Genomic DNA, 17,396 nt, shown 5'->3' with positions numbered 1-17,396 from the left:
CGATTGTTTCAATAGTAAATAAGAATTCAAAAGCCGTTGAAATAGTACGTAGCTTTTTTTGAACTGGGAAAATTCGAGTTTGAGGAAGTAGATAAAGCTTCTTTACATTATACTTGAGGTAAGCGCTTGTATTTCGTTTCTTTTAGCTGATTCTTTCACACTTAGCTGATACCAGTCGCCCGTGATAACTCATGAGAACCAATTGGCACTGCTTAAAATCAGTTTTAATAAACGATGAATTTTTTAAAATGTTGGCACTTGTCAGCTGTGTGACTTTGGGTGAGAACCAATTGGCACTGCTTAAAATCAGTTTTAATAAACGATGAATTTTAAATCATGCCGGCTCTTAGCTGTGTGACTTTGGGTAAGTCACTTAACTTCTCTGTGTCAGTTACCTCATCTGTAAAATGGGGATTAAGAATGTGAGCCCCATGTGGGACAACCTGATTACCTTGTATCTCTCGCAGCACTTAAAACAGTGCTTGGCACATCGTAAGTGCTTAACAAATGCCATCATTACTGTTATTATTGGTTCTCATCGCCATCATCATCATCATCAATCGTATTTATTGAGCGCTTACTATGTGCAGAGCACTGTACTAAGCGCTTGGGAAGTACAAATTGGCAACATATAGAGACAGTCCCTACCCAACAGTGGGCTCACAGTCTAAAAGGGGGAGACAGAGAACAAAACCAAACATACTAACAAAATCAAATAAATAGAGTAGATATGTACAAGTAGAATAAATGAGTGATAAATATGTACAAACATATATACATATATATAGCCATGCTAACAAAGGACTGATAATAGGGTTGTCAGCACCAATTGACCACCTCTGTAATGTAGCTGTTGCTATAGTCCTCCATCTGATAGTGAAAATGTATTAGAGCAGAAATTATGGTAAATTGAAACTCTTGCATGACTCAAGTTTTGAAACTTACGTTATAGTTGGTTTGGTTCTTTCCTTATCACTGTCTGTAATCTTCAAATAGCTGTTCAATTTAACCTTGGCCAGACATCAAATAGTAAATCGAAGGCCTCAAAGCCGGGAGTTTGATTTAGAACCTTAAAATCTTCTTCATACAGTACAGTCTCATCGCTGGGCTGGCTTCCAAATGACAAATTTCGGTTATTTTGTTCTCGGATTTACAGTACTGAATCATTTCATCCTAAAAATTACCCATTCCAAAATTAAATGACCAGCAAAATCTAGAACAATTTATTAAGGTTCAAAAGGGTAGGATTTCATAGGCATTAAAGGATTGAGATGTGTAATAAGGAAAAATAACTATTCAGCTTCCTAGTTTTAGTGAAAATAAAATGAGATACTGTTTCTTACAATTTAGTTTTCAAATGATCTGAGAGTTGAACTTTAAGTGCTTAACAAATACCATTTAAATTTTTTTTTAAAAAAAGGCTGTCATGTTGATGAGTGGAGCTGAAGAGCATACAAGAGGGCCTTTACATGTCATGGAAGGTAGCTAGCATTCAGCTTTTTTGCAATAATTCAGTGATTTCCAGTAGCCATTCATATTGGCTTAATTAGATGAATTTCTCAGTCCATCCCTCTCCCTCTTCTTTAGTTATTTTCTCTTATGGATACTTTCTATTTTGTCATAGTAAAAATGAAATAATTTAGATTTTTGGCCAGTTCAACCACGCTACTATCTTACTATTATGTTAGGGAAAATATAAAGCAGAATCTTAAGAAAAATAACTGATGAGTAGAGTGAAACGTCAAAATTCCCATAAGGTCTGTTGTACGATATGATTTCTTTAAAAAAAAAACCTTTCCCTAATGGCAAATATATCATCCCAAAATAATGATGAAGTAAGACATTTTCTTTAATTCCATAATAAATATAACTGTACTTGAAATTATTCAGTTGCAAAATAAGTAATTTTAAACATGCAAATGCAAAGCTGTTGTTAATAAATGATCTTTTAGGGAAAGTTTTACTTTTTAAAGTCTGATTTTAGTTGTATTTTAATTTTATTTAAAATTCCATTTCAATTGTAATTCTTTTCATAGAAGAAGGATGGACTTACCTCTTTTTATAAAAATTAAATTAAGACTGACGTTTAACAGCTTTTTTTAAATTTTAGGACTGCAGATGAATATAGGAAAGGAGATCATAAAGCTGCAGTTTTGATCCAAAGTTGGTTTCGAGGATGTCGAGTGAGGGCGTATATCAGGTAATCTTTTAATTGTATCTCTGCAACCACAGTGTTTGACAAAAAGTACGTTTCTTCAGAATTTTCAACAGTTCTGATATTGGTTCCATTAACAATCGTGTATACTGTCATTTAAAGATTACTTTGAAAAGCAGTGTGGCTTACTGGAAAGAGCACTTTGGGAGTATGGGAGTAAGAGGACCTGGTTTCTAATTTCAGGTCTGCCACTTGTCTGCTCTGTGACCTTGGAAAAGTCACTTAACTTCTCTGTGCCTCAGTTTTCTCATCTCTAAATGGGTATTAAGATTGTGAGCCACATGTGGGACAGGGACTGTGTTCAACCTGATTATCTTGTTTCTACCTCAGAGCTTAGTACAGAGCCTGGCATGTAGTAAGCTCTTAATAAATGCCATGAAAAACAAAAAATCCAACAAATGAACAAAAAATATGGTAGAAAAAGCCCACTTCTGAACTGAGGTTTTTTTTGCTGTAAGAATGAAATCATAATAATTGTAGTATTTAAGTGCTTACTATGTGCTAAGCACTGCATTAAGCCCTAGAGAAAATACAAGATAAATAGGTCCAACACAGTCCCTGTCATCATCATCATCATCAATCGTATTTATTGAGCGCTTACTGTGTGCAGAGCACTGTACTAAGCGCTTGGGAAGTACAAATTGGCAACATATAGAGACAGTCCCTACGCAACAGTGGGCTCACAGTCTAAAAGGGGGAGACAGAGAACAAAACCAAACATACTAACAAAATAAAATAAATAGAATAGATATGTACAAGTAAAATAAATAAATAAATAGAGTAATAAATAAATAAATAGAGTAATAGGGATAACAGGTCTCGAATCTCCATTTTACAGATGAGGAGACTGAGGCATAGAGAAGTTAATTGACTTGCCCAAGGTCACACTTCAAACAAGTGGCAGACTCGGGATTAGAATGTGCCAAGATTAGATTCTGCTATTTAGAAAAAATTACCCTTTTCTCTGACTATAACTCGGTCAATTGCTACCTCATTCTCCACTGAGAAATTGGCCTACATAAAATTAGCCTAATGGCCAGTGGGTATATATTCTGGGTGACAGGAACTCTTCCCCATCAGGAGTACCCGACTTCAGAAGAGCCATTGCCCCCCCAGAGTTGTTTTTGTTGTTGTTGTTGTTGTTGTGCAGGCTGCTGTTGCTAATTTACGTGGCCCTGTAAACTTGCCGTGGGCAGGAAACGTGTCTGCTAATTCTTTTGTATCATCATCAATCGTATTTATTGAGCGCTTCCTATGTGCAGAGCACTGTAAGCGCTCAATAAATACGTTTTGTATTGCGTTCATTCATTCATGCAATACAAAAATTGCAATTTTGTATTGTTTTGTATTGCATTCATTCATTCATTCACTGTCATATTTATTAAGTGCTTTCTGTATGTACTCTTCCAAGAGCTTAGTACAGTGCCTTGCCCATAGTAAGTGCTCAGTAAATATCACTGATTGATTGATCCAACCTATCCCAGGGACTGGCAGTCCCAGTCCTTGCTGCCTTAAGTTGATGCATGGGACACGGTGGGCCACTGGGCCTCGGGCTTTTCCTTTGCTTAGACTGTCAGCCCACTGTTGGGTAGGGACGGTCTCCATGTGTTGCCAATTTGTACTTCCCAAGCGCTTAGTACAGTGCTCTGCACACAGTAAGCGCTCAATAAATACGATTGATTGATTGATTGATTGGGTAATGGGAGGACTGCCTCATCCTCAGGCTGGAGTCTGCCCTCCCTCTGCCCCTCCGCCAAGCTAGCTCTCTTCCTCCCTTCAAGGCCCTGCTGAGAGCTCACCTCCTCCAGGAGGCCTTCCCAGACTGAGCCCCTTCCCTCCTCTCCCCCTCGTCCCCCTCTCCATCCCCCCATCTTACCTCCTTCCCTTCCCCACAGCACCTGTATATATGTATATAGGGTTGTACATATTTATTACTCTATTTATTTATTTATTTATTTATTTTACTTGTACATTTCTATCCTATTTATTTTATTTTGTTGGTATGTTTGGTTCTGTTCTCTGTCTCCCCCTTTTAGACTGTGAGCCCACTGTTGGGTAGGGACTGTCTCTATGTGTTGCCAATTTGTACTTCCCAAGTGCTTAGTACAGTGCTCTGCACATAGTAAGCGCTCAATAAATATGATTGATTGATTGATTGATTGAGTCATTGCATCCCTGGCTTCTCCGCTCTGTATTACTCAGCTGCAGCCCTCCCCGGTTCTTGGCTCCTGAAAGCCCGTGGCAAAGCCTGGATTTTCACCTTCCCTCTGGGTAACAGTGGGACCCAGTCTCTGCTCCCTGGGCATCAGAGGATGCCTCAGTCCCCTAAGCGTAGAGTAGTAGTAATAGTATTTATTGACGGCTCACTTGGTGCAGTGCACTGGACTAAGCACATCTAGTAATAATAATAATAATAATAATGATAGCATTTATTAAGAGCTTACTATGTGCAAAGCACTGTTCTACGCGCTGGGGAGGTTAACAAGGTGATCAGGTTGTCCCACGGGGGGCTCACAGTCTTCACCCCCATTTTACAGGTGAGGTAACTGAGGCACAGAGAAGTTAAGTGACTTGCCCAAAGTCACACAGCTCATAAGTGGTGGAGCCAGGATTTGAACCCATGACCTCTGACTCCAAAGCCCGGGCTCTTTCCACTGAGCCACGCTGCGTCTCCAGCAACAGTACCCTCGTGCCCTCTGGCTGGTCACATGAACCAAGGACCTGCCGAGCTGTGCTGTTTTACTCATAGTTATATAATTACTAATTGTAGTAATTTTACTCATAGTTATATAATTACTAATTGTAGTAATTATATAACTATGAGTAAAATAGCACAGCTCTGCAGGTCCTTACTAATTGTAGTACTTAAGTGCTTACTCTGGGCCAAGCACTGTCCTAAACACTAAGATAGGTATAAATTAATCAGGTTGGACACAGTCCCTGCCCCACATGGAGCTCACAGTCTTAATCCCCTTTTATAGATGAGATAACTGAGGCACAGAGAACGTAAGTAACTAGCCCAAGGTCACACAGCAGACCCGTGGCAGAGCTGGGATTAGAACCCTGGTCCTCTGTCTCTTGGGGCTGTGCTATTTCCAGTAGGCTATTTTGCTTCGCTGATGTAACCTAATGTAACCTAACTTCTGTTAGGACTTTTATTAATTCTTCTATAGAGTAATTGGGATCAAATGTATACCTGAACAGGAAGGCTGTTTCTAGAATACTGAGGCAGGGAGAAACCTAAATTATCAAGTTGATCCTTTTACCTTTGGGAAGTGCAACTCTTAGTCACTCCAGAAATAAAGAACATTGCCTTCCTTAAAACCCACCATATTATGTCTAAGATTTCTATTTGAGAATTTGGGAAAATTCATATTGTTGTTTGTTGTCTTAATTCAATCAGCACCTAAGCAGTATATATCCATTGCAGGTACTTACATCAAAAGATGACGGTTATACAGAAATGGTGGAGAGGTTACTTGGGAAGAAAATATTTCCGACAAATGGTTAAGGTAACACAGATACTATCTCTCCAGGCCTTACTGCATAATTTATAACTTGAGCCACTTGTTGGCTTTAATAAAAGTTCAGAAGAGGAAAACTTGGAGCCCAAATATGCATATGATATATATATCCCAGGGCAGAATTTGAACCCCTCATTTGGTTTGATTTTGCCTAACCCTAATTTAATTCTAAAAGATAATAAAATAAGGTAATGTCTCTACACACTGCTGTGCTTTCTATAACTGGTTTAAATTTCCCACCTAATGTACCTTGAAATATTTGAGGTTGCCTTGAGGCACACAGCAGATCGCTGCCAATCTAATTGCCCTGATGGGCTTCAAGATAACAGAACTCTAAGGTAGCTCAGTAGCTTAAACCTCAGTTAAGAGGTTTAAGAAATTAAGAAAAATATCAATTGCCCTTAACGTGAATGGGAGTCGTCAGCTTGCTTCACTCATTTACGAATTTGTTAATATTTTTTGCTACAATAGTTTTTCATTTGTTCATCATTTATTCTTGATTAATTGCATCGAAGACAATGTGTTTTCTTTCCAGAGGAAGAAAAATCCCGACAGGGAAGAGAAAAATAAGTAGAGGCATAAATTATGTGAAATGAAAGACAGTACATCTGTTTTGGAATATATTAATCAGTTACAAAGAGTGCTGTTTGAAGGAAGTACATTTTGTGACTAAAATGTAATGTATTAAAGTACCCTTGTAAAACACCAGCTCCTTTAAGGATAGGTGTTGTATCACCTCAAGTTGATCAAACAAGTTTTTTCTCATTTTAAAATAGTTCTGAACTGCTGCAATATACAGCAAACTCTTTCATCAGTATCTTTGTCGATTTAATTCTATTTTAAATGAAGCACATGCTTTCAACACCAATAACCTTTCATAACTAATACCCTTGGAATCCGTATTATTGCCCTTTACTTATCGTGGAACCTCTGATAAGGCTTAGAGCAGGAGGGAACCTGTGACTCTGGAGGCAGATCAGTCAACCAGTGGTATTTATTGAACACTTCTTGTGTGCAGAGCACTTTACTAAGCGCCTGGGAGAGAACCATATAATAGAGTGAGTCCCATGTGGGACGGGGGACTGTGTCCAACCTGATTGACTTTAATGTACTCCAGCGCTTAGAACAGAGCTTGGCACGTAGGAAATGCTTGAATGTTATGTAACCATAACATTCTCAGAGGTTTTCAGAGGAACTGATTTGTTTCCGGAATGATGAAAAGGGATACAGGCAGTCCTTTCAAAATATGTGGAACCCAATAACCTTTAGATCACTCAGTCATGAAAAAGTCAGAGCTATAGACTTGCAGACTTTTTGCCAGATTGAATGAGCTCATACCAACCTCAGTATCCAATGAAAGAATCGTGATGTTCAGAACTTCAATTTTCATTTGGCTCCCCGCTAAAAAAGTTAGGTCATTTAGCTAATAAGTGATTGGGAATGATATATTGGTGATCAAAGTAGTACATTTTTGCTAATGTTTTTTGAACATGAACTGAGTACAGATCCTAAGAGTTATACAAAAGTAGAGCCCCACAAAGACGTAAGCCCTTAGGGTTTCACGTTCAAAAGATACGTACGCTGTTAATGTTCTGAACCTGTCTCCATTTTGTGAACTGCAACTTAAATAGTAAAGTGAATTTTTTTTTTCCAAACTGCACTTAACCAATTCGTTCTTGAGTAGTAAGAAACAAATCAGTAGATGAGACTTTGAAGGACAGGGATGGTGCTAATGAAGGGGGGAAAACTTTTCATCAAAGCTGGCTGGTCTGATACAAACCAAATCGAAATAACAATGATAAAGTATTCCTTTGTTCAAGTATAAATCAAGCTGCTAGGAGCCCCCAGTATTTTTCCTTCTTTCATTAGATGCAGGTTGTCCTCATGCTGTCTCTGGGTTCTGGGAATGCTCCAGGAATCAGGCTCCTGCTTTGAGGTTTCTGATCAGAGGAGGAAATGAGGAGTAGGAGAGAGCAAAATACTTTGTGGCCCCTCTCCCTTTTTCTATAATTTTGACGTTTGCTCATATTGATTGATTTGATGATATCTTGCATGACACACCCCAGATATGGGCTTGAGAGCAATTTCATTAGGTGACAATTCTACATCCTTAAAGTTAAGGTCTGAAATTCAAATGTATTCTTTATAATTAGTTTTGAATTCCCAGAAGCTTAATGCTATAATTTTGACAGGTTTCTGCCCTCCCCCTATAGTCTCCTACCCAACAACTTCTTATGATTTCTGTCATCTCCTCTGAGTTGGACAAGTTCCCCTAAATGTCAAAATTATATACCTACGTAAATCTCTGGATTGGTTGTTGTACCCTTAATGTTGCCTGCAAATGTTGAACTGGATCAAATTCACAGATCAGTTTTCTCCCCATTGGTGATGAAAAAATCAGACAAGGTCTAATTCAGATGTCAAGGGGCATGCCATCTTGGAGTAATCTTAGAGTTTTGGTAAAATTTTCAGGACAGGCAGACTTTTTTAGAAGTTGACGTCACCCATTGGAGGCTGTGAAAACCATGCGGAAGACTTAAATTTGTTTCCCACATTTTCCCTGGAACTGATGTGCATCAAAGCTTTCTCTTTCTTTGTGGTATTTGTTAAGCATTTACTAATTGTGTCAAGCACTGTTCTAAGCAATGGGATAGATACAAGGAAATCAGTTGGGACCCAGCCCCTGTCCCACATAGGGCTCACAGTCTAAATCAGAGGGAAGAGGTTCTAATCCCCATTTTAGCTTAGAGCTGAAGGGCATTGTTCACTGCTTGAAGAGTTTACTTTCTGGGCTATTATTCAGTAATCTTATACCTTGAAGCATTAGTTGTGATTACCTCTATAATTTACTCAATTTATATACACACAGTTCATTAATTCCTATACTGTTACCCAACTCTTTTTTAAAAGTCAATAATAAAAGTCAAACAATAACTTAAAGTCCTTATTGTAACAGTGGATTTCATGTGCTGAATATATGCTGTGTAAAGAGCACACTAATTTTCTTATAATAATAATAATAGTGGTATTTGTTAAGCGCTTACTACGTGCCGAGCACTGTTCTAAGCACTGGTTTTGTGTACTCACCGTTGTTTTATCGTATAAATTGTATGAGTATAGAGAGGGAGAGATTCCTTTTAATGATTGGTTTCCTAATTTTAAATGTTTCTCATCAGTGATATTTATTGAGCATTCATTGTGTGCAGAACACTATGCTAAATGTTTGGGAGAGTGCAATACAGCAGAGCCAGCGGATGTGTTCCCTGCCACCAAGGAGTTTAAAGTCTAGTGGGGAGATGGACATTAATATCTCAATAAATACATTACAGATCTATACATAAATGCTGTGGGGCTGAGGGTGGGGTGACTATCAAGTGCTTAAAGGGTACAGATCTAAGTGTATCAGTGCAAAAGGGAGAGAGTATCAGGAAAAGAGGACTTGGGAGGAGGCCTCTTGGAGGTGATGTGATTTTTATTAAAGCTTTGACTGTGGGGTATATGGACGGGGAAGGAGTTCCAGGCCAGAGGGATCTTGTGGGGAAGGGGTTGGCGGTGAGATAGATGAGATCGAGTCACAGTGAGCAAGTTAGCCCTAGAGGAGGGAAGTTTGTGTTGCCAATTTGTACTTCCCAAGCGCTTAGTACAGTGCTCTGCACATAGTAAGTGCTCAATAAATACGATTGATGATGATGATGATGTGTGGGCTGAGCTGTAGTAGCAAATCAGTGAGGTAAAGTAGGAGAGGGGCAAGCTGATTGAGTGCTTTATGTTCATGTTCTTCTGCTTCTCTTTCCAACTTTAGCATCTGGTTTTGCAGTCAGTCATAATGCCAATTTTGTTTCAAATTAATTTGATTTCTTTTCTGTTAACTTTTTATATTTTTGGTAGGTTTGGGCGACCACAATTGGAAAAAGGCCTAAATGTTTTTTAAGCACTGCTCCACCCCCGAAAGATCGACCCTCACTACTTATACTTTTTAATGGGTCAAAACAGGATGAACCAGAACAGGAGAATATACATAACAGGACAGGAGAATGTCCAAGTGGTAACTTTTAGGCTATAGCTGGGACATGAATCCAAACATGGATTCATTCTTTAGTCCGACTTTAAAGAGACCGTATAGTCTTAATATGTGCCATTTCGAGAGATTAGCGTGTCTACCTGAGATGAGTTTCCTGACGATACTGTAATTTTAAATCCCTATTATCAGTGTACTAGACTCTAGAGAAGCTATTAAAACCAAAGTACTAACCGGATTGAAGATGGCGGTCTGGGCTGATCCCTTGAGACTTTTACATGAGAAACTACGGCTGCATACATAGGCTTGAAATGAATGTTTTAATAAAAGTATTCCGTAGTGTATAGTACGAAGCATGTACTCATACTTGGCCACCCCAAGTCAAACCAACTCCACCTGCTAGGACCCAGTGGATTTTAGGGGGCCCAATCTTTTCGGTAGGGTCCCACCACAATCTCTTGGCAGTCCGAGCCCCTCTTCACTGTGCAGAAAAAAGGCCTGAAGCGGGTCCTGAAGTGCCTTGATTTTAGCACTTAGGTTTTAGGTTTTCAGACAATTACTCTCCCCAACTTCAAAGCCTTCGTAAAAGCACATCCTGACTAAGCCCTCATTTCCTCCGTTCCCACTCCCTTCTGCATCACCCTGATTTGCTCCCTTTATTCACCCCTCCCTCAGCCCCACACCCTTTATGTACATTGATTTATTTACTTTAATGTCTGTCTCCCCCTGTACACTGTAAACTCATCGTGGGCAGGGAATAATAATGATAATAATAATGACAGCATTTATTAAGCGCTTACTGTGTGCAAAGCACTGTTCTAAGCTCTGGGGAGGTTACAAGATGATCAGGTTGTCCCACTGGGGGCTCACAGTCTTCATCCCCATTTTACAGGTGAGGGAACTGAGGCCCAGAGAAGTTAAGTGACTTGCCCAAAGTCACACAGCTGGCAAGTGGCAGAGCCGGAATTTGAACCCATGACCTCTGACTCCAAAGCCCGGGCTGTTTCCACTGAGCCACGCTGTTGGAACGTGTCTACCAACTCTGCTATATAGAAACAGTGTGGCTTAGTGGCAAGAGCCCGGGCTTGGGAGTCAGAGGTCATGGGTTCAGATTCCGGCTCCGCTGCTTGTCAGCCCTGTGACTTTGGGCAAGTCACTTATCTCCTCCAAGCCTCAGTTACCTCATCTGTAAAATGGGGATTAAGACTGTGAGCCCCACATGGGACAACCTGCTCACCTTGAATCCTCCCCAGCACTTAGAAGAGTGCTTTGCGCATAGTAAGCACTTAACAAATACCAAAATTATTATATTGTACTCTCCCAAGCACTTAGTACAGTGCTCTGCACTCAATAAGTGCTCAGTAAATATGATAGATCGACTGCTAGAGGATGCCCATAATACTCTAAAGATAGATGGGAGCTTTTGAAAACACATTCCTTATTTCCCTAACAATATTCTCTATCTGAAACATGTAGGGAGAACACATATTGTGGAAGGCCTGGGTGTTTTTTTTTATTATTCCTAATGACTCAAATGAACAGAATTACTGTTCCATAAATCTCAATGCTGAACTTCTAAATTTGGCTCATTCCTTTAATAGCATAATGTACAGCAGCCACGTTACCAGATGAATTAATTTAATGCAGAAATGTTGCTAAGATTAAACTATGTGCTAATAGCCCGTGGAAGTAAAATTTAATTTGTAAAAGGTAATTATAAGAGAAAAGTAGATTTGTTCAAATTCTAAAAATCAAGTATCATTAACAATAAAGGCGAGTTATTCATGTTTTATTTTTTGCCTCTCCTATCACCTGCCAAGGAATCATATTAGGCAGAAGACCTCTAGGCTCGGATGAAAGAGCATTGAACCTTAGTTCTAATTCTACTACTGACAGAGTTAACTTGGAAAAAAAGTTATTATTATTATTAATATAATAACTGTGATATTTGTTAAGCACTTACTATGTGCCAAGCACTGTTTTTTGTCAGTGATGTGCAGCTAGCTTTACTTCTATTTATTTTGATGACTTGACACCTGACCACATGTTTTATCGTCTGTCTCCCCCTTCTAGACTGTGAGCCTGTTGTTGGGTAGGGACTGTTTCTATATGTTGCCAACTTGTATTTCCTAAGCGCTTAGTACAGTGCTTGGCACACAGTAAGTGCTCAATAAATACGATTGAATGAATGAATGAAAGTGCTGGAGTAGATACAAGGTAATCAGGTTAGACACAGTTCCTTTCCCACATAAGGCTCCTGCCTCATTTCATCATCTGTAAAATAATAATAATAATAATAATGGCATTTATTAAGCGCTTACTATGTGCAAAGCACTGTTCTAAGTGCTGGGGAGGTTACAAGGTGATCAGGTTGTCCCTCGTGGGGCTCACAGATTTAATCCCCATTTTCCAGATGAGGTAACTGAGGCACAGAGAAGTTAAGTGACTTGCCCCAAGTCACACAGCTGACAATTGGCGGAGCCGGGATTTGAACCCATGACCTCTGACTCCAAAGCCCGTGCTCTTTCCTACTGAGCCACGCTGCTTTGGATTAAATACCTGTTCTTCCTCCCCATTAGACTGTGAGCCCCATGTGGGAAGGGGACTGTGTCTGATCTAGGGTATCGTAACCACCCTAGAGCGTAATACAGTGTTGACACAAGGTAAGCGCTTGACAAATACACAATTATTATCAGAAGTGCTAGGTACAATAACTTCCCGGTTGATAACAGGATGAAAACACTTATTTTTTTTTCCTGCAAGTTGTCGTAAATCACAGGGATTGCTTTCTGACCAAACCCCGTGTTAAGGAAAACTTGTATTGAAGCATTCACCGTGGCTAACACCGCCAGACTCACTCATGATGTCTGCCATCTTGAGTTCTCTGATTATCGTTCCTTAATTTCCTGGCAACTTTCTAACCAAAAGGTGTAGCGGAAACGGGTGTTCTGGAAGAACTAGGTATACTTTTGTTTTTCCCTCTCAGATTACAGTGTTAAATTATCTTTAAAGAATCGTAAATATTTTGATCAACTTCTTTTAACACTCATTTTTCTGGTTTCTAGGAAAAAGGAACACAAAGATGCATTTGGCTTTAACTTTTTGATACTTAAATTGTTAGCGCACTTTAAAAATTGGCTGCTGTTGACGACTGAACGGATCTCAGTTGCCAGCAAACAAGGCAAAGCATATGCACAAAATACCCATGATTACTTGATAATAAATCATTTTAATGATTACATTCAAAATTATGAAATGAAAGTAGCACTGATGCGGAAAATAACAAAGACTCGGGCTCGGCAGAACTGCTCTCCATATGTGCACTGCTCTTGGTAGTTCTGTTGTTCCCATTTTAGTGGAAATCTTTCCTTCCTACAGTCCAAGTCTAGTAAATGAAGCCAACTGGCCAAGCCAATTGGCCTGGCCAGAGTGCTAGATTGAAAAATCTGTCATTTTTTAATGGATGTCAATTTGCATGGAGTGTCACTTTCTTTTATTACACACATTTAAAAAAAAAAGCCAGATTTTTTTTTTTCCAAATGAAACACAAAACCATACCATATACCACTGGTAACTTTAATGGGAGTTCTTTAGAAGGAGTCAGCCCTATCTTTCTCTGCAGAGTAGTGTTCGTAAACTCCCAGAGGGTTTCAGAAAGAGTATTTTCATGTAATGCTGCCTGGGTGGGAGTTGTTGGGATTGGCGGGGAAGTGCATGGCTAGGAATATCCACTATCATCATCATCATCAATCGTATTTATTGAGCGCTTACTATGTGCAGAGCACTGCACGAAGCGCTTGGGAAGTACAAATTGGCAACATATAGAGACAGTCCCTACCCAACAGTGGGCTCACAGTCTAAAAGGGGGAGACAGAGAACAAAACCAAACGTACTAACAAAATAAAATAAATAGAATAGATATGTACAAGTAAAATAAACCAATAAATAAATAGAGTAATAAATATGTACAAACATATATACATATATACGGGTGCTGTGGGGAAGGGAAGGAGGTAAGATGCGGGGGGATGGTACTGCTTCAGGTACAGATTAGATATAGATACAGATTAGAGTTGTAACTTTGGACAACTTTGAAGGTGGAAACGGACCACCTAGTAGTCGCCTTTGCTTTCCCCATTTCTTTTTCAGAGCCAAATGCTAAAACTTAAATGGGTCATTGATAAACCATCTTGGAGAGAGAGACTTTCCAACAGCTCCTGTTTGCAGTCAGCTTTGCAGATCTGAAGACAAGGCTTCTGTTTCTGTGCTTCTTTGGATCGTCTCACTTCTGGTCCAATAAGTCATTTTGAGGGTTACTTTTTATGGAGCGTCACTTTCCTTTATATGCACCTGACTAAGGAATTGATTTGGATTATTCTCTTCATTAGTTAGAATGATGTGCTCAAATGGTATTTTGATTTGGGCTTTTAATTGCTGGAGTCACAAGGTCATTTATCAAGCTTGGATCCGTTAATCATCTGGATTTTGACACATCTGGCTCTTTTGCCACCGATGCTTTTGCATCTCATTCAAGTTAAGAAAAGAATCAGGATAAACGTGTGCCTTCTCTTCTATATTTTAGACTTCAAGTGTTTTCTCCAGTCTATAAACTTTGAACTGTGAAAATGCTTTTTTTTTTTTTAAAAAAAAAAGGTAAAGCAATGCCTTTTATTTACAAATCGGCCTTTAGTGGGGAACTCCCAAAGTGGAGTTGGGGGAGGAGTGTGGTGGGTGCTGGCGGGGGCTTTGCCATCAGTGATGAAGGGCAACTGGCCTGGTGTCTGTTCTGTCTGTTGCAGGGAATAGGTCTGTTGCAGCGTGGCTCAGTGGAAAGAGCCCGGGCTTTGGAGTCAGAGGTCATGGGTTCAAATCCCGACTCCGCCACTTGTCAGCTGTGTGACTTCGGGCAAGTCACTTCACTTCTCTGGGCCTCAGTTCCCTCGTCTGTAAAATGGGGATTAAGACTGTGAGCCCCCCGTGGGACAACCTGATCACCTTGTAACCTCCCCAGCGCTTAGAACAGTGCTTTGCACATAGTGAGTGTTTAATAAATGCCATCATTATTATTATTTGTGCATATAACTTTAATTCTATTTGTTCTGACGACTTTGACACCTGTCTGCATGTTTTGTTCTGTTGTCCATCTCCCCCTTCTAGACTGTGAGCACGTTTTTGGGTAGGGCCCGTCTTTATATGTTGCCAACTTGTACTTTCCAAGTGCTTAGTACCGTGCTCTGCACACAGTAAGCGCTCAATAAATGCGATTGAATAAATGAATGGTGGATAAGCTAAGCAGGAATCCTGAAAATAACTGGCTAATGTGGGGAGGAAAAACCCCAGCAGCTACCAAAGCAAAGCTGGTCTGTCAGTTTATGTCATAGCACCAGCACTGTTCTGCGGTGATTTGGGTCATGAAAGAGTTTTGCACATAAAATCCTTGTATGGACTTTACAGTATTGCAACCCCGTTCATCTACTTGGTTCATGGCTCAGTGGAAAGACCACGGGCTTGGGAGTCAGAAGTTGTGGTTTCTAAACCCAGCTCTGTTGCTTGTCTGCTGTGAGACTTTGGGCAACTCACTTAACTTCTCTGGGCCTCAGTTACCTCATCTGGAGAATGGGGATTAAGACTGTGAGCCCCATGTGGGACAACCTGATTACCTTGTATCCCCCCCAGCACTTAGAACAGTGCTTGGCACATAATAAGCGCTTAACAAAAGCCATCATTATTATTATTATTATTATTATTATTGTGGCCTTCTGTGGTAAGCAGGGACCAGAGAATGGGGGTGCATAAACCACTAGCACTTTAATCAATTCATTTGCCCAGGTTCTCTGTCTCGAAGTCCCTGTTATTGAGCTGAAGCTTATCAGTTGTTTATCAGTTGTTTATGACAGGCAACTTTATCGTCAAAAATGCGAATCAGGGAAATGATATAGCTCCTTTCCCAAATTTTTGCACTAATCAGTCCTATTTATTGATGCTTACTATGTGCAGAGCACTAAAGTAAGCATTTGGGAGAGTACAATAAGAGTTGGAAGACATGTGCCCTGCCCACAGTGATCGTATAGTCCAGAGAGGGAGATAGACATTAATATGAATAAATAAATTATGGATATGTTCATAAGGGCAGTGAGTTGAGGTGGAGTGAGTACAGGGAGCAAGTCAGGGTGACGCAGAAGGGTGGGGGAGAAGAGAAAATGAGGATTTTGTCGGGGAAGGCCTCTTGGAGGAGTTGTGCCTTCAGTAAGACTTCGAAGGAGGGGAGAGTAATTGTCAGTCAGAAATGAAGAGAAAGGGGGTTCCAGGCCCAATGGCAGGATGTGAACGAGAGGTCGGCGGCGAGATAGACAAGATCGAGGTACAGAGGGTAGGTTGGCACCAAAAGAGCCAAGTGTGCGGCTTGCGTTGCAATAGGAGAGCAGCGAGGTGAGGTAGGAGGGGGCAAGGTGATTGATGGTAAATATATTGTTATTATATCATAATATCACAATAATAACGTATTAGTATATTATACATAATATAATGACATAATTACATAAATTGGGACTCGGATTTCTGATATTTTTCTTCTTTTTTTTTGAAGACCTCATGCCATTTGGCTCATTAATGTTGTTTGAATGAGTCCAATATTTAAATATTTATAATGCACCTTGATTAAACCGAAAGAATTATGCCTTGCTCGCTGCGATGAAGAAAGAATTTGAAATGAAGTAGCATCGTTGTGTTCATTTGTAAATAACATATTGCAGCCAACTGTTTCTTAATTGCCCAGACTGTTGATAAATAATCCAGTCCTGCTGCTCTCCACAGACAATTTGCTTTGGATCAGACCAGGCAATTCAAATAACACTAATTACAGTGAAACCCTTTTATAGTGAATTCCTGTTTGCCATAGGGAAAGTGGCCTTTTTATCAGCGAGTAGCTCTTTCTCTTCCAATTGGGTCAGAAACATTAAAATGTTGAACGCACATAGCACTGAGTAAGGGACTTATACAAGCATTTAACATACTTATCTTACTTTTTTATGATACAGCGTTGAATTACTTTCATTCTGCATTTGTAATTAGAGGGTGGAACAGATGTGGAAAGTTAGTTTAAAGTGATATGTCCATTAAAATAACCTACTCTGCCAAAGGATTGTTCACTGTAAAAGGAATGTGTCACTATAAGGGGAATTTGACTTCATTAAGAAAAACCATCGAATTTTAGGAAGTGTTTCGTCTATCTGATGATTTATGCTAAAATGCTGTGGTTACATTTATGATTTCTTGGTGTTAAAATGAATATTAAACGAAACAAATTTCCCAAGGATTACTCAAGAGGCAGCTAAGTACATAACACTTTATACAGATGGTTTGAAGGCACAATTTTGCTCCATCACTGCATCCGTATCCTTGAATGATTTCAACTAAAGACAGCATTTCTTTGAATTTTTCATTAAACCAGACGTATTGAAATATGAATTCCTTTTATGTTTCTGTGAGTTTTGGCTAAAAGAACCCCAGTGAATAAATCATACAATACTATATGTCACCAGCACTTGTGAATATTTCTTCTTTGTTATTCTATTCTCAGTAGAGCACCATTGATTATCAAACTCAGCGGAGAGCATTTTATGATCATATATCTCCATTA

General features: G+C 39.6%; 1 protein-coding gene across 7 annotated transcripts in view; it reads left to right on the top strand.

Annotated features, from left to right (window-relative positions):
* The window catches only part of SPATA17 (spermatogenesis associated 17), a 152,378-nt gene that overhangs the window by 7,446 nt on the left and 127,536 nt on the right, over positions 1-17,396 (top strand). For 6 of the 7 annotated variants that reach the window (XR_005455050.1, XR_005455049.1, XR_005455051.1 and 3 more), the window contains exons 2-3: positions 2,111-2,200; positions 5,646-5,727. Coding sequence is in view for 3 of the 7 variants with exons in the window: in XM_038761178.1 (XP_038617106.1) it covers positions 2,111-2,200; positions 5,646-5,727 (172 nt within the window). In the remaining 4 variants the exon portion in view is untranslated. Of the gene's footprint in view, positions 1-1,420; positions 1,482-2,110; positions 2,201-5,645; positions 5,728-17,396 lie in introns of all 7 variants that reach the window. The other variant, XR_005455052.1, reaches the window with a different exon arrangement.

This window comes from Tachyglossus aculeatus, chromosome 19, assembly GCF_015852505.1.
Source record: "Tachyglossus aculeatus isolate mTacAcu1 chromosome 19, mTacAcu1.pri, whole genome shotgun sequence".
Lineage (NCBI taxonomy): Eukaryota > Metazoa > Chordata > Mammalia > Monotremata > Tachyglossidae > Tachyglossus > Tachyglossus aculeatus.
This window is presented reverse-complemented; position numbering and strand designations above follow the sequence as displayed.